The sequence below is a fragment of the Macrotis lagotis genome, chromosome 6, assembly GCF_037893015.1.
Source record: "Macrotis lagotis isolate mMagLag1 chromosome 6, bilby.v1.9.chrom.fasta, whole genome shotgun sequence".
In the NCBI taxonomy this organism is placed as follows: Eukaryota; Metazoa; Chordata; class Mammalia; order Peramelemorphia; family Peramelidae; genus Macrotis; species Macrotis lagotis.
In genome coordinates, this window is record NC_133663.1 from 68069471 (window position 1) to 68095081 (window position 25611).

General features: G+C 46.1%; 2 protein-coding genes across 3 annotated transcripts; one reads left to right on the top strand and one right to left on the bottom strand.

The window, feature by feature from the left end:
* Positions 1-73: 73 nt before the first annotated feature.
* On the top strand, positions 74-7309 carry ABCB6 (ATP binding cassette subfamily B member 6 (LAN blood group)). Its single transcript, XM_074191309.1, has 19 exons — positions 74-812; positions 898-1044; positions 1251-1425; positions 1876-1977; positions 2134-2317; positions 2441-2562; positions 3053-3162; positions 3505-3570; positions 3699-3824; positions 3936-4012; positions 4117-4180; positions 4274-4359; positions 4550-4607; positions 4997-5101; positions 5264-5438; positions 6343-6455; positions 6601-6695; positions 6784-6852; positions 7040-7309. The coding sequence occupies exons 1-19, from the start codon at positions 294-296 to the stop codon at positions 7152-7154; spliced, it is 2508 nt and encodes an 835-aa protein (XP_074047410.1). The 5' UTR covers positions 74-293; the 3' UTR covers positions 7155-7309.
* On the bottom strand, positions 6847-12202 carry ZFAND2B (zinc finger AN1-type containing 2B). Of its 2 annotated transcripts, XM_074191325.1 has the most exons (9): positions 11804-12202; positions 10452-10546; positions 8871-9002; positions 8546-8697; positions 8221-8316; positions 8098-8137; positions 7951-8018; positions 7775-7847; positions 6847-7677 (listed from the first exon to the last, which is right to left on the bottom strand). In XM_074191325.1, the coding sequence occupies exons 1-9, from the start codon at positions 11856-11858 to the stop codon at positions 7633-7635; spliced, it is 756 nt and encodes a 251-aa protein (XP_074047426.1). In that variant the 5' UTR covers positions 11859-12202; the 3' UTR covers positions 6847-7632. The 2 variants fall into 2 exon arrangements, with proteins under 2 accessions (XP_074047426.1, XP_074047427.1); XM_074191326.1 differs by lacking the exon at positions 8221-8316 and having other exon boundaries at positions 11804-12201.
* Positions 12203-25611: the final 13409 nt, after the last annotated feature.

Consider the following 25611-nt stretch of genomic DNA (forward strand, 5'->3'; position numbering starts at 1 on the left):
GGGCCGCCGCTTTCCTGAGAGCGCCGTGGTGGGGGGGGGGGGAGCTGCGGGCAGACGGTTTTCACATCCAGGACCCCCAGGTTCTCGGGCCTAGTCACGTGACCCTGCCTTATTTTGCTTCCTCCGCGTGCGGCGTGGCCGCCGCCCCTCGGGCAGGGTCGGCCAATGGGACGCCGCTAGCGAGTGCTGGGGGCGGGGCGCCTGAGCCGGCGCGGCCCGGGCTCCGAGCCTCCCCTCCCCCCGCAGCGGGCCGTCCCGGGAGCGGGCCAGGGAGCAGGAGCCGCGGGAGGGCCATGCCGCCCCCGGACAGCTACTGCGGGGCCGAGGGGCCGCTGAGCCCGCGCTGGACCAGCGGCGGCCTGAGCCCCTGCTTCTTCTTCACCGCCGTGCCGGCCGCGCTGCTGGGGCTGGGGGCTGCGGCGCTGGGGCTGCGGCTGCCGCGGCTCCGCGCCCCGGCGGCCCCGCCGCCCGCCGCCGCCCCGGGCCGGCCGCGGGGCCTCCCGGCGGGGCTGCATCTGCTGCTGGGCGGGCTGCAGCCGCTGCTGCCCCTGGCGGCCCTGGCCGGCCGGGCCGCGCTCCCCGCCGGCGCCCCGCTGCCCGGCTACGCGCTGCTGGCCGCCCTGCTCGGGGCCGGCGCCGGGGCCTGCGCGCTGGCGCTGCAGCTGCTGGAGCGGGCGCGGGGCTCGGGCCGGCCGGGCCACGGCGCCGGCCTCCTGCTGCTGTGGGCCGCGGCGCTGGCGGCCGAGAACCTGGCGCTGGTGTCGTGGAACAGCCCGCTGTGGTGGTGGTCGCGGCGGAGCCCGGCCCAGCAGGTGGGGCCGGGGGGTGGGGGTGGGGCGGGGGCGCCGGGGCGGGGCGGGGGCGCCCGAGCCCCCTCCCAGCCCGCCTCTGTTGCAGGTGCAGTTCGGGCTGTGGGTGCTGCGCTACCTGGTCGCCGCCGGGCTCCTGGCCTTGGGGCTCTGCGCCCCGGGGCTGCGCCGCCCGGCCTACACCCTGCAGGTCAACTGGGAGGACGACGCGGAGAGCGGCCGGGACCGGGACCAGGTGCGCGTGTGCCCGGCCCCCGCCCCCTCCGGAGCCCGAGCCGCGTGCCCGGCCCCCGCCCCCTCCGGAGCCCGAGCCGCGTGCCCGGCCCCCGCCCCCTCCGGAGCCCGAGCCGCGTGCCCGGCCCCCCCCCCCGCCCCCCCCCCCCCCCGCCCCCTCCGGAGCCCGAGCCGCGCCCGCGCTGAGCCTGCACCCTTCCCCCGCAGCCCTCCGGGCGCCCGTCCACCTGGAGAGACCTGGGCAGGAAGCTGCGGCTGCTGGGCGGCTACCTGTGGCCGCGGGGCAGCCCGGCCCTGCAGCTGCTGGTGCTGCTGTGCGTGGCGCTCATGGGCCTGGAGCGCGGCCTCAACGTGCTGGTGCCCATCACCTACCGGGACATCGGTGAGGCCCCCGGCCCCTCTCTCGGGCCCTGCCCCGCGGGGTCTCCCTCCCACCGCGTTGAACTGGAGGCGCCAAGCGAACCGCACGGGGGTCCGCGCCGGGCCAGAAACCCCACCCAACCCGCTATTCCTTACGAGAGGCGTCGTGAGGTGAATCAGAGGGTTCCGGAGGACACCCGAACTCTGAGGGGGGCGTCCAGAGCAGGGGGCGATCGCTTGTGGCCCTGAGAGACCGGAGAAGGCTTCCCGAAAGAGGCCATTTGGACCAGGGCTGACGAGCCGTGGCCGCCCGCCGAGAGGAGGCTCGGAGCGAATAGGGCAGGAGAGCCCCGGCTTCCAAAACAGCCCTGGCCAGATGGTGGGGAAGGGGCCCTGTGATAAGCCAGGGGTGGGCCCAGTGACGGGGCAGCCCGAAGGACGGCCACCCACTGGACCTCACTCTTCCCCGCAGTGAACGCGCTGTCCGCGAGGGCCCCTTGGAGCTCTCTGGCCTGGATCGTCTGCACTTACGTCCTCCTCAAGTTCTTGCAAGGGGGCGGCACCGGCAGTACTGGTACCGTAGTTACTCCCTAAATCTCCAATTTTAGGAGCCACAAACTGCACCTTCCTCCCCGCCCGTGATTGCCTGTCTCCTTCCTTTAAATCATTTAACGTGTGCCCTACTTTGTGGCTTCAAGCCAGCTCTTCTCACCCCGTGGCCCTTCCCCAGGATTTGTGAGCAACCTTCGAACGTTTCTTTGGATCCGGGTGCAGCAGTTCACGGCTCGTCAGGTAGAGCTGCGCCTCTTCACCCACTTGCACGGGCTGTCCCTGCGTTGGCATCTGGGGCGACGGACTGGGGAAGTGCTTCGGGTTGTTGACCGAGGCACAGCCAGCGTCACCGGGCTGCTCAGGTAAAGATCAAGTGGTATCTGAAGGGAGGAAACGCAGAAGGGAAGATCCTGGGAGAAGCGGGGCAGGCCTCGGGGCATCCCCCTTCCTCTCCATTCATCCTCCGCTCCATGCCCGTTTGGCAGCTACCTGATATTTAACATCTTGCCAACTTTGGCTGACATCATCATCGGCATCATCTACTTCAGCATGTTCTTCAATGCTTGGTTTGGCCTCATTGTCTTCGTCTGCATGACCCTTTACCTCAGTGAGTCCCCGTTCCATGACTTATAGTCAACTGGGGGGGGGGGGGGGAAGGGCTGGCAATTTCCAATAAGATCTCATTGCTTATTAACAACAAAAATCACTTTGATGGTTCCTTGTGATTTTTCTTGATGATCATCAGTTGAATTCAGGGACGGAGCGAGGAAAGAGAGATAATGAATATTTTCTTCTGTCAGTTCCAGCTGCAGGCCAGGGTCAGGGAGAATTGGTACCCAAACAGCATGTGTTATAGTTCCTTTGTTAAATTACTCACGTGAAATAGAAAAGGTGCTGGATCAATATGTGAGATGCCACTGGGGGATGGGGTATACAAAGGGAAGTCCTGGTGGTATCTGAAGAAGCAGCTCAGCTCTAGGCTTGTAATTGAGTTAGTCTTGTGATAAGTGGTGAATACACGTGGTTGATCCCTGCCTGGATTGTTGGGGAAACTGCTGTATCTTCTCCCTACCCCAACTGCTCCTACCACCCTCCAGCCTTGACGATTTTAGTCACTGAGTGGAGAACCAAGTTTCGTCGTGATATGAATACACAGGAGAATGCAACCCGGGCCCGAGCAGTGGACTCCCTGCTCAACTTCGAGACGGTAATGGGGTTTAGCACTCACTACTGTCCGTGCGGAAGGCCACAATGATGAGGGACTAAGTCTGGATGAGAGGGGTGATGGCAGAGCACTTTACCAGCCTCAAATCCTGGCTCAGCCCCTTCATTTGTTCTAGGGTGGCTGCAGACAAGTCACTTCCCCTCCAGGCCTCGGTGTCCTCAACTGTAAAATGAGGGAGATGGACTAGCTAAATGACTTGTAGGGTCCCTTCCAACTTCTGTCTCCTACTGTCTTCAACCTGTGGTTGGTGGGTGTGACTCTGGGAAGCATTGGTGGGGCCTCAAGCTAAGGCCCAGGTGCTACAGTAGGTTTTGACTTCTGTAGGTGAGATACTACAACGCAGAAAGTTATGAAGTGGAACGATATAAGGAAGCTATCATCAAGTACCAGGTGAGACTGGCCGGGAGAAGAAGGTCTGAGCTGGGGGACACTTGGGAGTGGCATCCTAGGGAGGGTGGGAGTCACATGTGGAGGCCAGCCATTCATGCTGGCGCATCCCCTGTTTCCCCATCCTTCAGAGTCTGGAGTGGAAGTCCAACGCATCCCTGGTCTTGCTAAACCAGACACAGAATCTGGTGATCGGGGTGGGGCTCCTTGCCGGTTCTCTTCTCTGTGCCTACTTTGTTAGTGAGCAGCAGCTCCAGGTGAGAGGCTTAAGGGAAGAGAGACCGGGGTGATGTAATGGGAGGGTGACTGAAAAGGACTAAGGCAGACGGGGGAAAACAGGTCCAGCCCTCCTTGTTCCTTGTCTAAAGGTCGGAGATTTTGTCTTGTTTGGCACTTATATCATCCAACTCTACATGCCTCTCAACTGGTTTGGCACTTACTACAGGTGGGTTCTTTACCTCAGCCCTCTTGGTCACTGCCTTCCATCATCCCTTTTCCCCTTCTCTGTGGCTTCCTTCCTCTGCCAACACGTTGCCTTTCATCCCCCAGGATGATTCAGACCAATTTTATTGACATGGAGAACATGCTTGACTTGCTGAAGGAAGAAGCCGAGGTGAGTAGAGTAAACTAGTCTGAGGAGCAGGCCACTGCAATCCTAACTCTGGAAAGGAGTCCTGGACCAGATCTGTGTTCATGGTCTTCTTAGGTAAAGGATGTCCCAGGGGCCCCACCCTTGAAGTTTCAGAAAGGACATATTGAGTTTGAGAACGTACATTTCAGCTACACAGATGGGTAAGGGACCTCCCACCACCCCTCACTGCGGAATGTCCTTGCCCCATCCCCCTCCACAGATGGGAAGATCCTCTGCTCTTCCCCCATTTCCTCATTCCCCCTCCTCTCTTCAGTGGCATTTTCTGCCTCTGTCTTCTCTCTTTAAGGGAGAAGGTCTTGATCTAATAGCTAACCAACTCTGTTCTCCCAGGCGGGAGACCTTGCAAGATATCTCCTTTGCTGTGATGCCTGGACAGACCCTGGCCTTGGTAAGGATTCATGTGCCCTCTGTCCCTATTGACTCACCCCTTTTTCCTTAGCTATATTCAGTATGGTATGGTGGGAAAAACAAGTCCTGCCCACCCCCCCACCCCAATCCTACTGCCTCCTCTCTAAGCCTCATTTTTCACATTTGTAAACCTCTTCATAAGGTTCTGGGGAAGAAAGCCTTTTCCTAGGATCCATACTACAGTCCCTGGTTCCCTCTTAGGGTCTAGATATGTTGGGTGAGAATGGGAGAAAATTTGTGTGGCGCTCCTGGGAGGGAGATGGAGAAGTCACAGATAGATTTGGGGGAGTAGGAACAAGAAGTGGCAGTCTGAGTGGATCTGGCAGCTTCTATGGGACTCATGTGGTTCTATCACTTCTCCCACAACAGGTGGGGCCCTCAGGGGCGGGGAAGAGCACCATCCTGCGCCTGCTGTTCCGTTTCTATGACATCAGCTCCGGGCACATCCGCATAGATGGACAGGACATTTCACAAGTGAGGGCAGAAGAGGGGCCTGTGGTGGGGGTTAGAGGTCTTTTCTTAGGTTGGGTTCCCAGAGAGGTGGTCAGGGGCCCTGTCTGACTAGGAAAGGCAGCCTGCCACTCCGGCTTGGAGAAGCACCTTAGTCGATCAGGATGGCTGTTCTCTTGGCCTCAGGTGACCCAGTCTTCACTTCGCTCCCACATTGGAGTCGTACCCCAGGACACGGTCCTCTTCAACGACACCATCGCTAACAATATCCGATACGGCCGAGTCATGGCTTCAGACTCTGAGGTGGAAAGCGCCGCCCAGGCTGCCGGGATCCATGACGCCATCCTGGCCTTCCCTGAAGGTGGGTGACTTCCTAGGACAGACCCTTGCCCAGCCCAGTGCCACCGTTGGGGACAAATCTCTAATGAGAGTCCCAAGCTTTACCAAGTCCCGTGCCAGGTGCTGGCATGGTGGATTGAGGGCCAGGCCCAAGTTTAATCTGATCTCTGGGCAAGCAACTCCCCCTACCTGCCTCATTTTCCTCATCTGTAAAATGGCAAGAATAATAACCACTCCCTCCCAGAGTTGTAGTGGGGAATCACACCAAGTAGTAGTGCTTGGCCCGTGTTGTTGAAGTGTGTCTGATGCATCATGATCTCATCTGGGGTTTTCTTGGCAGAGATAATGGGGTGGTTTGTCATTTCCTTCTCCAGCTCATTTTCTAGATGAAGAAACTGAGGCACAGAGGGTCACCCAGCTAGTGAGTGTCTGAAGTAGGATTGGAACTCTTAACTGCAGGTCCATTGCTCTATCTGCCCCTGGAACATGCCAAGAGTTCTATAAATGTTACCTATTATTAAATAAGAAGCAGTTGCTGCCTCAAGGAGCTCACATTGGCCATATGTCAGTGCCCAGAAAGTCACAAGATGAATGCAGAGCGATGGAAAATCATTTTAGAGGAAAGATGGGGTGTGAGTCGAATCCTGAAGGCAGGCAGGGGAATGACAGGAGCAGGTGAGATAGGGATCATTCCCATCCAGGAGGTCAGACCAAGGGCTGGGGTTTTGGGCATGGCCAAATGAGCAAAGGGAGTGACAGGGAGAGGAGCCCCCAGGCCTCAACCCAAGCTGAGCCTGTTCTTGGCTCTGGGCCTCACCCCATCTCCCCTGGAGTTCTCCAGTATGGGAGTAATGAGGAGAGCACAGTCTGGGCTCCAGTTGGGGAAGGGACCACATTGACCGGAGGTGGGCCGGGGGTGTCCATAGGCTATGATACCCAGGTGGGCGAGCGTGGGTTGAAGCTGAGTGGAGGAGAGAAGCAGCGTGTGGCCATTGCCCGAACCATCCTCAAGGCCCCAGATGTCATTCTTCTGGATGAGGTAAGGCTCTCAGAACCTTCATCCAAATCCTCAACAACCCACTTTGGTTCTCAGACCTCAATAGCCTTCCTAACATGAAACTCCAGCCTGTTTGGGGCAGCTTCCCCAAAATTGGCAGAGTAGTGATCTAGCTTCTCATTTGTAGGCAACATCTGCACTGGACACATCAACTGAGAGGGCCATCCAGGCTTCCCTAGCCAAAGTCTGTGCTCTCCGTACCACCATTGTGGTGGCACACAGGTAAGGAACTGGGGGTGGTGGGAGAAGGGCAACAAAACCTCCTTATCCTAGTGGGCAACTTTGCCCACTAGTTTCTCTGACTTCTCAGGCTATCTACAGTGGTCAATGCTGACCAGATTTTAGTGCTCAAGGATGGGTGCATTGTAGAGAGAGGAAGGTAAAGATTCTATTTTTTTTTATTGACATGTTTATTTTTGTAAATGTATCCCTTCCCCCCCTCCTCATCAAGCCACTTCTTGTAACAAATTTAAACTAACACATTAACTGTGGAATCTCCTGTGGATGCCACCAGATGATTAAGGACTGACTGACTCTGCCTTTTCTTATCTTCCTCCCCATTCTAGGCATGAGGCACTGCTGGCCCGAGGAGGGGTGTATGCTGACATGTGGCTCCTGCAACAACAGGGACAAGATGAGGAAGCGCCTCAAGTCACAAGGAGCCAGTCCCTGGGGCCATGACTGGGAGCTCGGGGAGGCATCCTCATCGATCCAGACTTCTGTAGCTGTGCAGCCAGGAGATCTAGTTCCCCAATTCACTTTGATGTGGGAATGGTATACCTCACATTTCAGGGAAACAGGACCTCAGAAATACAGAAATAAAGTGTGGAGTGAAACCTGAGCTCCATTCTGTATTTAGAGAAAGGCAGTCATAACCAGAGGGGCACCACTATTTGGGCAGATACTTTATTCCTTTCCAAGTTCCGCCTGCCCACCAAGGGATATATGCAACAGTTCCTGGGGTAACCCCTCCATGGGGGGCACAGAAGATCCAGCAGCTCCTACAACCTTGAACTCAGAGGCACTCCGGTGTGTTCTTCCTTAATCTCCACTGTCATTCTTGGATTGAGCTTCTAGCCTCTTCCAGGAGACATTGGAAGGGTGAGGGCCACAGCCCCTCTAAAGCTGAGTCACCCTCCCCACTCAACTGCCCAGGGCCCTAGCAAAGGCTGCAGTTGGAAGGTTTCAGGCTTCGGCTCTGAGCCTGGGGAAAGAGAGAGAGGGAGGGTTAAAATTAGGGGAGCCCTTGGGTGGAGTCTATGAAGAAACCTCCCCCTTTCCATTCCTATTTAGCACAGTACCTGCTGCTTTCGGTATTCCTCCTCACTGGCTGACAACGCTTGGGCCAGAGCTAGGTCTTCTTCCTCTTGAGTACTGAGAGTAAAGAGTCAGCTTGAGACAGTATCATGAGCCCCTTCATCCCCAAACTCAGCGCCTCCACCTCCACCACCTTCCCAATTCTCATAGCAGCAGCTACCTAGGAGCAAGAGGCTTGGCCTCAGTCAGAGACAGCATCAGGGCTTGCTGGAGGGCTTCATCTTCACTCTGCAGAGATAGACGCATCAGTCATCTTCTTATTCACCCCCCCATTTGATCCCCCTCCTCTGTTCCCATCAAAACTCACCAGGCCATTCTGCAAGGCAAGAGTTGGTGACTCGGCTCCTCTAGGAGAAAGAGGGAAAAAAAACTAATTGGGGATAGAAGCATAGATGAGAAATAAGGTGGGGAGAAGTGGAACTATACATACCTGCTGTGAGCAGAGGGGGAGGTTCTCCCCAACCCTGGGCCAGGGACTGGGGTTGTGCTAGAACTTAAGCCCTGGGCTCTGGAGATAGCTGCAGGTCTGCAGGGGAGAAATACCTTCCACGTCCACCCCAGGAACAAATCGCCTTCCATTCCCTCTTCTCCAAGGAGATAGTGGGAGGTGGAGATAATGAAGAACAAACAACCAAGGGAACACAAAGGGTTTCCTCCACTAGAATGGGGATGATGGTTCTAGGGAGATGCTGAGGGCATTCCAATGGGGCAAGTGGGCCTGGTTCTTGGGGGATCTGTAAGGGTCCCCAAGTTACCCAGTCTGACTGGAAGGCAATTTGTTCCCGGGGCACTCATGGTCCAGGGGGTGCCTGTGCTTGAGACAGAAGTTTCGGCCACAGCGTTCACAGGTCAGCTCCATCATTTCCCGCTGCCGGCAGCCGGGACGGCTACACTTATTGGTGAAGATCTACCAGGACAGCCAGCAGACATCCCATAACAATGGCCTCCACCCCCCCCTCCACTCAACCATTACTGTCACCTAAAAAGTCAGCCTTCCCCAACCTCTCGGGCCTTTCTCATGGATATAAAACAAGTATCCACGGTTCCCACCCAGGGAAAGAACTAGTATAATTCCCTCACCTTGCGCTTGCGTTGCGCTGGGTCAGAGCGACAATCCCTGTCGATATGATCTCCCACGGCACGGTCGGGTGATTCCCCTCTTGCCACAGGCACTGGGACATTGCACAGTGGGCAAACAGGCACCTGTACATCCTACAGCCAGGAGTAAAAGGACAGGCACATCTAGGGGTCCTTTGTTTATTCTACCATACTAATGGCAATGAAGAAAATCTAGTAAACTGGGAACTTTGCCCTCTAAGTTTTTTTAATCCAACAGCAGCAATGGCATAGCCTCAAGCTTGGATGAAGTAGGGAGATTCATTTAATGTATACCTATGGGACATCTACTATGTAGGACACACTATCATCATGGAATAGGACAGGTGTCTGTCTGGGTGGTGCAGTGGATAGCGCACTAGACTTGGAATCAGAAACTCCTGAGTTCAAATTTGGCCCCAGATATCAGCTAGGTGATTGTGGGCAAGCCATTTGATTTCTAGCTGTCTCAGTTTCCGCACCTATAAAATGGAGATCAAAAAGCATATACTAAAACCTAAAAAAAAGAAAAAGCACATACTTCCAAAGGTAAAACTCTTTACAAACTTTAAAGCTCTATAAATGCTATCTATTAGATGACATTAATGATGAGCCACAAACAAATCACCATTAAGCAAGACAAATGTGAGCTGTACCATCAGATATATAGATCTATAAGAATTTAGAGGAAAGAATCACCTAGCTAAAGATATCAAATCTTCATGTAGGACATGGCACTTTATCTAGATACCGAAGGAAAGGCAGAATTCAACCAACTGGATTTTTTGGGGGGTGGGGGGCAGGGATCAATCTCACCCATAAGTGACAAGGTCCAGAATAGGTCAGATAAGTTGTTAGATGTATTATGTTCTATATATGACTAGAAAAGTAGGTTGGAGGGCTCTGAATGTCAGCCTTTTGAATAGTAAAATGAGCATCTGAGCATAGGAAACCCATGATTAGTACCAAGTTTTAGGAAGACTTACCTGGTATAAGATGGAGTTGGAAGATAGAGGGAGAAGATAATGGAAGCAACAACCAGTTAGGCCAGGGGAATAGCTAAGAGGGTCTGAATAAATGGGAATAATAAGAAAAGGAGTAGATACTTGAGGGATATTTTAGAAGCAAAACTGACAGCACTTCTAGAAGGACTAGAGAGAGGCAAGAGCCAAAGAGGACTGGTTGAGCTTGGGTGACTCAGCAAAAAATGAAGATAGGACATGGTAAGGCTGCAGATATGGAAATTATTCTCAGAAATAACAGTTGAAGGCATGGGGCCAGATGAAATTATCAAGGGACAAAGTAAATGGAGAAAAAGCCAACATTTAGAGAGGGAAAGGATAAAAAGGAGCCTTCAAAGACAGGTGTGGTCACAGAGATAAGACAGCCAGAATTGTCCCAAGAAGTCAAGGGATGAGGAACGGTTTAGGAGGAGGAGTTGTTTAATCATATCATATGTGACAGAAGCATAAATTGAGCATCGATATGGTCAAATTTATTTTTAAACAACCTTCCTCTCTCACCCATATGAAATAAGAAGAAATTCTAATCAACCCCTAAACTCACCTTTTTGTAGGCAGAGTCACAATGATGTTGGTCATAGGCCACATGATCTGCGCAGAATATGCCAGAGCAGGCATCACACTTGAGAGGCAGGAAATCTGCAAATAGTGTCTAGAAATCATGCCTCATTCATACCATAATCTAAATTCTTTTGTTTGGTTCAGTCCCCTCCCCCCAGGGTTTCCCACTATCCCCTACCATTCCCTCTAGGGCACACAACTCCAGCTGCATTTTATATGTGGGTGTATGTGCATGAACACACATAATACAATAGTTAATATAATCAATATATCATTGTTCTTGTGATAGTTATAAATATATAATGTTCTATAATTACTACTATATTATAATATATAATATTATAATACACAATATTATATAAATAGGATATATAATGCATTATGCAAGTTATAATTATATAATACATATATAATTATGAAATAGAATTCATCGTGCCAGTTATAATTATAGAATTTATATTCCATTAATTACTAATACAATTGATATATATAATCATGATATATGATGCATTATACAAGTTATAATCATGATACATGATGCATTGTGCAAGTTATAATTACATAATACATAAGAAATTATGATATATAATGCATTGTGGCAGTTATAATTATAGAATTTATATTCCATTAATTGCTAATACAATTGATATATATATAATCATGATATATGATGCATTATGCAAGCTATAATTACATAATACATATATAATTATGATATAGAATGCATTGTGGCAGTTATGATCATAGAATCTATATTACATTAATTATTAATACAATTGATATGTATAGTCACGATATATGATGCATTATGCAAGTTATAATTACATAATACACATATAATTGCTAACACTATCAATACTATGTAATTAATTATGATATAGAATGCATTGTGGCAGTTATAATCATAGAATCTGTATTACATTAATTACTAATACAATTGATATATATAATCACGATATATGATGCTTTATGCAAGTTATAATTACATAATACACATATAATTGCTAACACTATCAATACTATGTAATTACGATATAGAATGCATTGTGGCAGTTATAATCACAGAAGATATAGTCCGTTAATTACTAATACAACTGATACATATATATGTATAGTCATGCCATAGGATGCATTCTGCTAGCTCGTTACATAACTTCTGATGATTATATAATGCTGACAGAGTGCCCTGTGGCCTGGCTTCGGGGCTCATTTAGCCCCTGCCTCTCTGAAGCGGCCCCCCCCAGACCCCAGCCGGGGCTCTCTCCTCCCCCATCTCAAGCCCCGCCCCCGCCCCGCCCCGCCCCCGCCGCTTCCCGTCTAAGCCCCGCCCCTCACCCAGGCGCTGACAGGTCGCTTCCGAGCAGTGCGCTCCCAGGTCCGGGAATTCCATGGCCGGGGAGGCGGGGAGGAGGGGCTTCTGGCGGAGGAAGCGAAGCGGTGGCGCCCGGCCCAAAGCTGGGCGGCCCTACCGCTGCCCGGCGGCTCCTCCGTCTAGAGCCACTCCGTCCCGGAGGGCCCCGGCGCTCTCCGAGCCCAGGTCCGGTCGCCGCAGACGCTCCCGCATCTGCAGGCTCGGCGGGAGAGGCTCCGCCCCCTTCCGCGCCGTGGGGCGCGGTGACGTCACGGCACGTAGCGCGGCGGGCGCGTTCCCGCGGGCCCCGCCCCCTCCCCGGCGCCCGTGCGCCCCGGGCCCGGGCTCCCGGCCCCAAGCCGGCGGACGGCGGCCCTCGCGGGCACGGCCGGGCCCCCGTGCGCCCCGGGGAGGTCACGGCCTCCGCCGCCTCGCTTGTTCTCTGCCAAAGTGAGGTCACAGTGGCCACGGGCGGCCGGGGCGGCGGCGGCGGCTCCGGGGCCCGAGTGAGCCTCCGCCGCCGGGCCGGGCCGGGCCGCTCCGGGGCCCGAGTGAGCCTCCGCCGCCGGGCCGGGCCGGGGGCCGGGCCGGGCCGCTCCGGGGCCCGAGTGAGCCTCCGCCGCCGGGCCGGGCCGGGCCGCTCCGGGGCCCGAGTGAGCCTCCGCCGCCGGGCCGGGCCGCGCCGCTCCGGGGCCCGAGTGAGCCTCCGCCGCCGGGCCGGGCCGCGCCGCTCCGGGGCCCGAGTGAGCCTCCGCCGCCGGGCCGGGCCGGGCCGCGCCGCGCCGCCGTGCGGACGCGAAGGAAGGCCGGGAGCCGGGCCCGCCGCCCACACCTGCGCACGGGCGGATGGGGACGGAGAAACGGCCGCGGACACGGGCCAGGGCCCAGGCAAGAGGACCGAGGAAGGGCCCCTGGCCCAGGGGCCCCGGCGCAGGCTCCGGGCAACGGGACCCGCCAAAAGGCAAGTGCGTGCGGGCAAAGAGAAGCACGGACGCCCCGGCCCAGCCGACAAAGAGCCCGCGTTGCCCGATGGAAAACTTCCCAAAGTCTCGGGACATTAGGGGTATGTGGAGACGCCAGCTTCTCACAGGATGGTTTTTCTGTCATGAATTTCTCCCAAAAGACAGTCTGGAACCACACACACACACACACACATACACACGAATCTGTAATTATGCATAAATATGCCCCTTATACACATACGTGCATATACAAACCTGAATGTGTAATTATGCATAAATACGCCTCTGATGCATACACTTGTATGTGTATGTGTGTATAGACACACACCTGAATATGTAATTATGCATAAATATGCCTCTAATACATATACATCTGAATATGTAATTATGCATAATTATGTCTCTAATGCATACACTTGTGTGCATGTGTGTATAGACACATCTGAATATGTAATTATGCATAATTATGCATCTAATGCATACACTTGTATGTGTATGTGTATATAGACACATCTGAATATATAATTATGCATAAATATGCCTCTAATACACTTGTATGTGTGTGTGTATAGACACACATCTGAATATGTAATTACACATGAATATGCCTGTCATACACTTGTATGTGTATGTGTGTTTAGACACACATGAAAATGAAGAAGAATGTCTCTGGTCCAATCTCTCACCCCTTAAGTGGGTTTAGGGTTTCCAGGTATCATTCTCTCTGTTGTTTAAAAGAATTTTATATAAAATGCTTTGGAGTTGAAATCCTGGCTAATATTTCTACAGAGCTGAAATTGTGTTCTGTATATCAATCAGAAGTCTTAGTCTCTTTTCTCATGGCATGCCTTCAACTCTTTGAAAACTGTGATCACATATCTCCTGAATCTTTTATTCCCCAAGCTGTACATCATTATTTCCCTCAATTATTGCTCATAAAACAGGGTTTTAAATCACCTCATCACACCCTTTGTATTTTATTTTGAGTGTGCTTAATTTTTTCAGTGTCCTTTCTTTTTTTTTTTTGGATTTTACAAGGCAGTGAGGTTAAGTGACTTGCCCAAGGTCACACAGCTAGGTAATTATTAAGTGTCTGAGGTTCCATTTGAACTCAGGTCCTCCTGACTCCAGGACCGGTGCTCTATCCACTGCGCCACTTAGCTGCCCCTCAATGTCCTTTCTTAAAACATTTTTCCAAAATTAAATACACATTTCAAATCTATATAAGGGGGGGGGCAGCTAGGTGGCACAGTGGATAAAGCACCGGCCCTGGAGTCAGGAGTACCTGGGTTCAAATCCGGTCTCAGACACTTAATAATTACTTAGCTGTTTGGCCTTGGGCAAGCCACTTAACCCCATTTGCCTTGAAAAAACCTAAAAAAAAATTTATATAAGAAAAACCAAAGTGAAAAATATAAGGTGGTAAAATGCTATGAAGGAAAGAAAAAAAAAGGCCAAGTATCAATTTTCTTGTTATTGTCCACAATAAAAGAATGCTAAATCCACTGTAAGTTATTGATAGTTCAAAATTCCCTGTCTACCTGATGTGATTTGCCAAGAGGTATCATTATGTTCTCCATACTGAACCTAAAATTATAGCTTTTTTATGCCTTTTGGGTTTGGATCTTGGTTAGTATATTGCACTTCTCTTGTATTCATTATATTCAATTTTGTATTATAATTATTAGACTACCCTCCCTAGTAATTGGTTATCTCCATGAGATAACCCCTTCTGGACTTATTCTCTCCCCAGCTCATAATTGGCTTTCAAGTTCAATCCCTATATGTCAGATACTACTCTTATTCCTTTTGCTAGTTGGAGTAACCCTAAGGAGATAAACATTCTAGTGTTGCTCACAAACCCCTATCTAGCATGTTCCTCAACAGTAAATAGCCAGATGACTTTAACTTTATAAAAACATGTTTACTGAGAATAATAGTTAACATTTATGTAGCACTTAAGAGTTGCAAAGTACCTTACAAATATCATCCATTTTTATTCTACTGACAACTTTGGGAGGTAAATGCTATTAGATGAGGAAACTGAGTCACAGAGAGGGTTGGGTTTTTTGTTTTTTGTTTTTACTTTCCCAGGTCCCAAAGCTAGTAAAAATTTGAATTTAGATCTTCCTGACTTCAGGTCTAGTACTTTTTTTTTTTTAGTTTTTGTTAGGCAATGGGGTTCAGTGACTTGCCCAAGGCCATACAGCTAGGCAATGATTAAGTGTCTGAGGCCGGATTTGAACTCAGGTCCTCCTGACTCCAAGGTCAATGCTGTATCCACTGCGCCACCTAGCCGCCCCAGGTCTGGTGCTCTTAAGCAATATTACCGAAGAGCACAGTAAGACTTGAAATTATAAAAACATTTCCCCAAACTTAGTGGCACTTACCCAGCAGGAGAATGGACTCAAAATTAAGGCTCAAAAACAATACTGAGAAGTACCTCATATCTCCTGGCCCTGGAACTTTCTTACCTCAAAGTCCCCTGTCACTTTACTGCAGGTCAAATCATCTCTTGGGGGGCGGCTAGGTGCCATAGTGGATAGAGAACCTGTCCTGGAGTCAGGAGGACCTGAGTTCAAAATCCGGCCTCAGACACTTAATCATTGCCTAGCTGTGTGGCCTTGGGCAAGCCACTTAACCCCTTTTGCCTTGCAAAAAACAAATCATCTCTTGGAAGAGTAGTTGCCTTTCCCTCGGGTTGGGTTGGCTCTTTGCTGATGGGCAGCTAATTTCATCCACTAGCCTGGGCTCCATGGCCATGTTCTGATTGTCAGAGCTGCTATGACTGTTGGGGGTGAAGAGGTAAGAAACAGTCCTTCTCTCACGTCCAGGATGAAAATCCAAGCCAATTATGGCAGACCCCCAAGTTGTGTGCTCAAAGAAGAAGGGGGGGGAAAAGGCAAGGGCTCCTGACTGTGGGGCTCTTCTTGACCCACCTCCTGCCACAGGGACACAAGGGGATCAATCAGGAGCAGCTAGCCACACACGTCCTTTAGCGAATGGCCACAACATTGGTCTCAATGGAAGGATCAAAACATATTTCTTGATCTGTAGGAAGTGCTTGAGTCCAATCCCTGATACATTGAGAATGGATGATTCTAGTCTTTGGAGGTGGGGGAGTACACCTTGAATAATTGAGTTTGAGAGTTCCCAAGAGAGAATTCCTGAGTTTGAATGTTTGGGCAGCAGCTTCCTAGAGGCAAAAGGTTTCCTTAACATCGTGAATCTCAGAGAAGAGCATCTTCTATAAAAGCTTAATGCCAAGGCATGAGGGGCCAGGAGACCAGGACCTTGCCAACCTTCTGCAACATTGCTGTGATTTGTTTGTCTGGGGCAGGTTCAAGGTCTATGAGAAGTGTTTGCCTGACAGTTGTACAAAGTGTCTTTACCTTCTTAGAGAAGTCTAATCAATCTGATGGGTTATTAGTGTATTTTGTTTCTGTATTTATTCATCCTTTTAAGTGGATAAATTGTGATATGATGAATAAAACCAAGACTTTTCATTCTCTACACAAACATTATGCCTATATTGTGACTATCTGGGAGTTGGAAAATGTTTTATTCACTTCTGGGGAAATCCAGGCACTAAACCATTTGTAAGATTTATTCAGATTTTCCCAGAATTTTGCTCCAGGGCGAGAGCAATGATCCAAAGAGGAAAAAATGAACTCTTGAGAAATCAGCCACAAGTCCCAGAGTCTTTGGGAAGGCCAGAGAGGGGCATTCTTTACTGCTCATCTTTGCAGCTCATCCAAGATTTCAAGCCTTTGTTCTTAATCCATTTTGGGGAGTTCCACATATCTTTGGTGCTTTGTCTAAATTTGTTGTTGAAAGAAATGGGTGGGAAACTTCATTTAGAATGTTGGTTGAATTACTAGGCTACTGAAGAAAGTTTTGGGTTACTCTATTCATAATCAAAAAAAGTGAATGCAGTTAAAAGGGCCTTTTCATACCTGCAAGGACCAAATTCAAATTACTCCCACTGTCTGCCTCCTCTGCTCCTGCTTACATGCTGCTGATCAATTCTAGAGGAAGTTGCCCATTCTACTACAAATTTTTATTCTCTTAACTTAGAGTCTATGAACTTAGTTTTTAAAAATATTTTTTGATAATTGAATTCCAGTGTAATTGGTTTCTTTTGTATCCTTTGTATGTTATAACTTTAAAATCAATATTCTAAAAAAGTATAAATAAGTTTCACTCAACTACAATTGGATCCATGACACAAACAAGGTGATGCTTTTCAAATGAGATCATGAAGAGTCAGATGTGACTGAAACAATTGAACAACAACTAATTGACAATCTATACTATTGATCACATTAGGAATTCCAAAACTTTCCTCTCTTTATCTCTTCCCTGACCATCTTGGCTGATGACCTTACTTCATATTTTGCTGAATACTTTCAAATTAAATTAAAATTTTGTATTCTGCATTTAACAGATACCTCCCAGTGAGCACTTCCATACACAAAATAGAACATAAAAGGATTATATATAAAATTATGAATCTCAAGTCCATATAGCTTGCTTTAATATATATATATATATATATATATACACACGTACACACACATAAAATAAATTTAATTTTATTTTCCAAGTTTTCCTACTTGTCTGTTTCTCCTTAGGTATCAATTTCTTTCCGATCTCTTTTGTACATTTATGAAATGTTTCAATTGTCTTTTTTTTCCTTTTCTCTTCTTTTTGATCTCATTCTTTCCAGTTTCCATATTCACCCTCTGCTCTTCAACTGATCTATAGATTGACATTCAAACCCTGAAAACTGCTTCAATTCAACAAATATTTCTAATAATACCTATTCTCATAGAGTGGTCCAGAGCCCCATATAGAAAACAGTTGAAACGACTTTCAGTTGTTTTTATTTATGTTCTCATGCCTTGCCCTACTTTATATTTCCTTCTGATTGTATAACTCGGGTGTTACTGAGTCATACCTAAATAGACGTATCCCATTCCTCTATGGCATTTGTCCATGCTTCATTGTTCACTCGGCCAGCTTGATTACCAGTTGGCCAGTCCTTGGTGTTGTGATCTGATTGGGACAGGATTCTTGTTGACTCATGCTGCTTCAGCTGGGCCATTAATCGATCCTGAATTATATGTCAGCCAGTTTCCTGGTTGGTAAATGCTGCCAGGTACAGACCTGGAATGATGATGATGTTGATGATGTAGCAAATGGTTCTGCTTGTCAATACACAGCTGTTTGAACCTGTCTTATAATACATTCAAAAGTTGGAAGGGATTTCCTATTGGTAAAGAGTCTGGCAGTTTACTTCTTGGCTCAACCCTCATACTTGAGGGGTATTGACAGGATTGATTCAAGAATAGAGACCAAAGCTAAAAGTTTATTTTGTGTCACTGCTTAGTTTTCTTTAACAAAGAGTTTCTTTTAATAAGGAAAGACTTATAAAGAGATTTGAAAAAGAAAGAAAAAAAACCCTTCAGAATCTGATGAACATTACATTCACTTTAAAAAAATTTTTCTTATGTATTTCTTTCCCTTAATCCTAATTTTTCATTCTGAAAAGATATAATCTGTAAACATGTTTAATCCAAATATGAATGTGCAATATTCACCTGACTTTTCATTGGTGAGGGAGGGTGGAAGCAAAATATGTAACTTTAAAATATACATATACATATGGATGAATGTTGAAAAACTTTCATAACGTGTATCTGGAAAAATAAAATATCAAAAAATTTTAAAAATAAAAAAATAGAAAAATAGTATCTCTTATATCACCTGGGGTCAGTCTTAAAGACAGCTAAGGATTCCAAGAGGTGGAAGGAAAGAGAAAAAAACATTCCAACTATCTTGGACAACTCATTCAGAATGTGGAGGTGTGAAATGGAATGCATTAAATAGCAGGTAAGTTTTGCTGAAATGCAGAATTGTAAGGGGGTGGTATTATGAAATAAATATTAAACATTTCTGTGTAAAGTATTATGCAAGTGCCTATGCACCATTCTGGAGAATTGAAACTATTAAAAGATCCTGACAAGCAGTTGTACAACTCCTATTTAAAAATTCTATTGAAGGGAAATCAAATCCAAATGATTTAAGTGCTTATCTTTTTTTTAGATTTTTCAAGGCAATGGGGTTAAGTGGCTTGCCCAAGGCCACACAGCTAGGTAATTATTAAGTGTCTGAGGTCGCATTTGAACCCAGGTACTCCTGACTGCAAGGCCAGTGCTCTATCCATTGTACCACCTAGCCGCCCCTTATCTTTTTCTAAGGAAAAGGACTGCTATCTTATATTTTTTCAAAGATTCCAATGATCCAACAATTTTTTTTCCTCATTAATACAAATTTCCATGTGCTTGCTCCATGCATTAAGGAAAACATGTTTTCAAGATCCAGACTGGTGGATAAGTTGGGCCTGTATACTTTGTAAATATTGCTGGCAGTAATATTTTGCTAAGGTCTCAAATTTTATAAGTTTTAAGTAAGGTATAAATACTTATAGAATGTATATTACCAGTTTACGTCTTTCCTCCCTCTCTCCCTCCCTTCCATCCATCCATCCATCCATCCTTCCTTTCTTCCCTCCCTTCCTTCATTCCTCCCTCCCTCCTATCCTCCCCTCCCTCCCTCCCTCCCTCATTTTTGTCTCTGTCTCTTTCTCTCTTTCTCATACTTCTCCTCCTTGAAATTTTTTCCTCACGTAAAAAAAATCTTTGTAAAAAAAAGCAGTCACACAACATAAATCCACATTTAATACTCCTTCAGAGGTCAGTCTTCTGATTCACACCACCACTGACTGGGACTGGTTACGTCCCCAGAATGAGAGTATCAGTACTCCCAGAGTTTAGGGAGTGATTTGGAGGTGTCTGGCCTCCTAGATAGTAACTGAACTCCCTATTGATGTGACTCCCCTTAACAGTCAGTCAGTAGCCTCAGTTCTTTAGCAAAAGCATTTTCTCAAATAGCATAACAGAAAAATGTAGTTTAAAAGCATTTCCCCTGACACCCTACCCTACTGTTTTATTCAATATATGGAGTATCACGTATAAATTTATATAGATAAATTTATATATTTTATATAATTTATATATTTATAATATATAATTTATATATTTATATAGATAGTACACTTTCCCACAATTATACTGTCAATTGGAGTGAGACATATATGTTGGGGACCCATATGACCAAGGTAATCCATCCCTTCAGAACCATTCCTAGAAGCCATTTCCCTCTTGTAGTCTTTCTGATATTGGCTCCTAGTTGCTTGGATGTTCATTAGGATTTACTCCCCCTGGGGTGTTGTGTTGGGTGGATCTGCTGGATGGACTTGAGCAGTCCTTGGTGGCTTTGTTGGCTCCTCAAGAGGGGGGTTCCATTACTTGGCTGCAGGACTCTTCTCCACTGAAGAGCAGTTCAATGCACTAGTGTCTTTTGATTACTCTTTAATTGACAGTTGCAGTCTTTTGACCATTGGTTGGGTTGGGTGACATTGATATCTTCTCAAATGGAATGTTTTAGTTGAGGGACAAAATCTTAGGATTTATCATTCTTGGTGGAGAACTACTTTCCCTAAAATAGCAAACTGAATAAATAAATCTCCAAAAACTGTAGGTTGAATGTAAGCTTCTGGCTGCTAGCAGCAGGCAAGGACTGCTTTGTTTTTCCCTTTTTAATCCTAGCACTAAGTAGCATAGAAGCTTAATAAATGTTTGTTATTTCATGAGAGTCATGCCCCCACCTAGTCAATGGTTTGGAAGGGATGCTAATGTTTTCTGAGTATAGTAAAGCATATACAATTTTTTAAAAGTTGGAAAAAATATAAAGCATGCAAGATCTTAATAGCATATACTTTTTTTTAGTTGCGTTTTATTTTCCTTGCAAGGCAAATGGGTTTAAGTGACTTGCCCACGGCCACACAGCTAGGTAATTATTAAGTTGTCTGAGGCTGGATTTGAACTCAGGTACTCCTGACTCCAGGGCCAGTGCTCTATCCACTGTGCCACCTAGCTGCCCCTGGCATATAGTTTTTTTTAAAAAAAAAAAGAATATTTATTTTGAGTTTTACAATTTTTCCCCTAATCTTACTTCCCTCCCCCCACCCCCCACAGGTGGCAATTTGCCAGTCTTGCACATTGTTTCCATGGTCTATATTGATCCAAATTGAATGTGATAAGAGAGAAATTATATCCTCAAGGAAGAAACATAAAGTATATGATAGCAAGATCAGACAATAAGATACCAGTTTTTCCCCCCTAAATTAAAGGTAATAGTTCTTGGTCTTTCTCTGGATACAGATGGCATTCTCCATTGCAGACAGTTCCAAATTGTCCCTAATTGTTGCACTGAAGGAATGAGCGAGTCCATCAAGGTTGATCATTGCTTCCAGGCTTCCCTGAATTCCCATCCCTCCTGGTTTCTAATAGAACAGTAGTGCTCCATGACATACATATACCACAGTTTATTAAGCCATTCCCCAGTTGATGGACATTCACTCAATTTCCAATTTTTTTTTGCTACCACAAACAGAATTGCTATGAATATTTTTGTACAAGTGATGTTTTTACCCATTTTCATTATCTCTTCAGGGTATAGACCTAGTAGTGGTATTGCTCGATCAAAGGGGATGCACATTTTTGTTGCCTTTTGGGCATAATTCCAAATTTCTCTCCAGAAAGTTGTTCACAGTGAGTTCACAGCTCCACCAACAATGCATTAATGTCCCAGATTTCCCACATCCCTCCAACATTGATCATTGTCCTTTCTGGTCTCCTTATCATTTCTTATAGCTCAGGAGTATTCAATCCCAATCATATACCACAGCTTGTTAAGTCACTTCCCAATTCAAGGAGAGTTTCCATTTCTTTGCTGACTCAGAAAAAACTTATAAATATTTTTGTACAGATAAGTTCCTTTTCCCTTTTCTTGTACCTCTTTGGTTTTCTAGCAATGGTTCTGTGGGGTCAAAGATATGAACAGTTTCATAATCCTTTGGGTGTTGGTCCAGATTTGTTTCCATCCATAATAAATTTTTCTGAGATATATGACTTTCCCCCCAGAGCCACCTGCCCCAATTATGCTATACCCAATTACAGAAGTATGAAATATTGGTTTTAGAAATATCAGTCTGTCAGAGCAAATAGATACTTTAGGAGTCACAGATACTTTAGTAAAGTATCTTAATTTTGCTGGCATTGTTCTAGAATTAGTCCTACTTAAAATTATTCCCTACAAATCTTCTGAAGTGGATGGTCTACTTTTACATTTCAGCAAGCATTCACAACAGTCCACTTCTAAATTGGGTCCAGCTATGCTGCCGTCACTTAGCTTTTACTTCTACTTTATTTTTTAATTGCTGCCTGGAAGGTTATTGGAGTAATTTTAACTATCATCTATTTTCTCTGCCGATTTCGTAAATTAGTTGCAATGACCCATATGTATAGTTAAATCTAATAGTGACGTATTTTAGAATAACTATTATCTGTTATCATGTTCAAATTTGCCATAACTTAAAATAATTCTTATTTTTCAAAATAAATTTGTTTCTTAACATAATCAGTCAATCCAAGTATCTGTCCTCTTCCCCCTCTCATAGAACCAGCCTATCTTACAAATAGTATTTTTTTAGAGAAGAAAAACACGTCAGCACAACTGACTTCTATCTTGAAGAAGTCTGGAAAAAATGTACAATGTGTTACATCTATGGACCTGGCACTTCCATGAAGGGATAGATTGGGGTTTTCTTTTTATCTCTCCTCATTAGAGTTCTTTATAACTTTGCTATATTTACTCTTCTTTAGTATGTCACTTTCCATTAAATTGTTGTAGTTAGTGTGCATAGTTTTCAGGGCTTTGCTTACTTTACTCTGCCTCAGTTCCTATAGGTTTTTACATGATTCTCTGGATTCATCACACACACACACACACACACACACATTTCTTATAGCTGATTACATGCATGTATCACAGTTTGTATAGCCGTTCCCCAATTGATGAGCATTTAATCTGTTTACAATTCTCAGCTGTCACAAATATTTTGCAGTATATGGGGGCATTCTTCCATTCATGGCTTTCTTGGGATATAAATCCAGTAATAGAGTCACTGGTTCAAATGGTGTGGTCATTTTAAGCATTTTATTTGCATAATTCCAAATTGCTTTCCAAAATGGTTGCATTATTGCACAGCTCCACCAATAATGTATTAGTATGCCTATATTTTGACAACACATCCATCAATGATTGTTGTCATTTTTTGGTCATTTTTGCCAATTATCAGGGTATGAGGTGAAACCACAGGGTTTTTGGGGTTTTTTTGCAAGGCAATGGGGTTAAGTGGCTTGCCCAAGGCCACACAGCTAGGTAATCTTCTGAGGTCGTATTTGAACTCAGGTACTCCTCCCAGGCCGGTGCTCTATCCACTCACTGCACCACCTAGCTGCCCCACACAGGGTTTTTTTGATTTGCAACTTTAATTAGTAATTTGCAGCATTCTTTCATGTTGAGAATACTTTATAATTCTTTTGAGAACTGTTTGTATCATTTGATCATATATCTATTGAGGAATGGCTATTAGTCATAGCTATTTATTGTTTACGTGTATTGGGTACCACACTCTTATCAGAGATATTTGATACAGAAAAATTTTCCCATTTGACCCCTTATCCAAGGTGCATTGTCTGCCAAAGGCTTTTCAACTTCAAGTTATCTATTTTATCTTTTGTAAATTGCTTCAAACTCATTTGATTAAGCATAATCTCCTATTCATAACTATGAGGTATATGATGTTTCCCCTAATTTTTTAATAGTATTACTTTTAATATTAAGGCTGGCCCGCCCATTTAGAATGTATTGTGGAGTATGGCATAAGGAAGATGTTGATCTATACCTAATTTCTACCAGACTGCTTTCTAGTTTTCCTGGTAGCTTTTCCTCAAATAAAATTTTTTTTCCAAGTAGTTTTCTACTTTATCAAATACTGGATTATTGGATTTTATGGTTTTGGGATATTCCTTGGCTTTGCCTCAGTCCTTAAAGACTATTTTGGTCTATTCATTCGTTTTGCACTTTTTGTTTGAAAACAGAAAAATTATTCTGACAAAAACATTAATATTTTCCTCCCCAGGTTTTCCAATTCTGGAACCATCCTCATCACTTGTTAAGTTTGTCAACGTCCCTTTTAAAGTGTGGCACCCACAACTGCACATAACATGCAGCACGTAACTATATAGTGCCTCCCATGATCTCAATATCTTTTATTAAAGCACATTTCATCACTGGCTTTTTTTTGGGGGGGGCAGGGCAGTGGGGTTAAGTGGCTTGCCCAAGGCCACACAGCTAGGTAATTATTGTCTGAGGCTGGATTTGAACTCAGGTACTCCTGACTCCAGGGCCAGTGCTCTATCCAGTGTCACCTAGCTGTCCCTATCGTTGGCTCATATTAAGCTTATAGTAGCCACTTTTCTATCTTGAATGTAAGCAGCAAATTTTGTTGACCTTTCAGATCTTCATATATACATGAAATCATTTTTGAATACGAAGCATCTTTCTCCAGTCTGTAAGAGGAAGTGGGCATTTATATCTATTCATTTATGGCTGGGGAAATAACCATCTCTGGATTAGGCCGAACATCAAAATGATAGGAGGCACTTATTTCAAGTGATTTAACAATACAAACATTCCTAAACCTGTCTCCATTTTTTACCTAAACCAAATGTGACTTAGTGAACTTTTCATGCTTATCATGACTAAATGCTTCTTTTCATTAGGTGTGCAGGACATCTCATCAAAATTGAAATTAAATATGTAGATACTAAAACAGAGATAAATCTTAACATCAATATGGGCTGTGAAGCCAAGGATAAAATAAAAATGTCAAGTCAAAAGCTAGACACACAACCACTTGCTGTCAACTTGATTCTAAGGTTGTCTTTAATGCTTTTCTGTACCCAAGTTTAAGAATTGTTTGGGACAGAAGACTAGAGCTGCATCAATGGTAGCACTAATCTCAAGTTCCCATGTCCTTCAACCTATTCCCATTAATGTTCTTCCAAAGGAATTGAGTGCCCCAAGAAGGGGTACTTCCCTGTCCACCAGAGAATGCTTACTTGGTCCTCAGCCAGACTGTCGTCCTTGAGCTCCATGAGGACCAACGCTTATGACATAACTCGATGAGGGTGAATGAACTTGGTGTAAAGATTTGGTTTCAGTGTCACTAACCAAGCTGGTGAAAACCACTAGATTACTTTGGACTGGGATAGTCCAAGCCATTTTTAGTCCAAATACATTTTTGATTAAATAGTTGACATTGTCTTATTAAGATTTAAGCACAGTACAAAAACTGGGCATAGAAGCTGGAAGCAGCTTTTGTTTTGACTCCACCACTACCAGTGTGACCTTGGACAGTAACAGAAACCCTAATTATTTCTCATCCATAAAATGAGAAAAATGGCATTTGTACTACCTCATGTGTGGCTAAAAAGCTATGGGGCAGCTAGGTGCCAAAGTAGATAAGAGTGCCAACCCTGGAGTTGTAAAGACCTAAGTTCAAATGTGGCCCGACCTGGCAAGTCTCAATTACCTCCCTCCCTCTCCTGACGGACCCCTAAAAAAGAATAGGATTAATATGAACTATGATCTACAAAATTAGATCAAACACGTCATAATTAAAGGACAAACAAGTAAAACTTTCAGTTGTTTCAGGTAATAAGTTTTTGCCCTTCTCCAGGGCAGGAGCTCCAAAAGGGGCAGTTGGGGGAAGGGAGAATGTGAGAGGGAAGATCCATTAGGTATCAAAGAGTCCTACAAAGTGGCCCACAATGGGGCAGGAAGGCAGCAGCAAA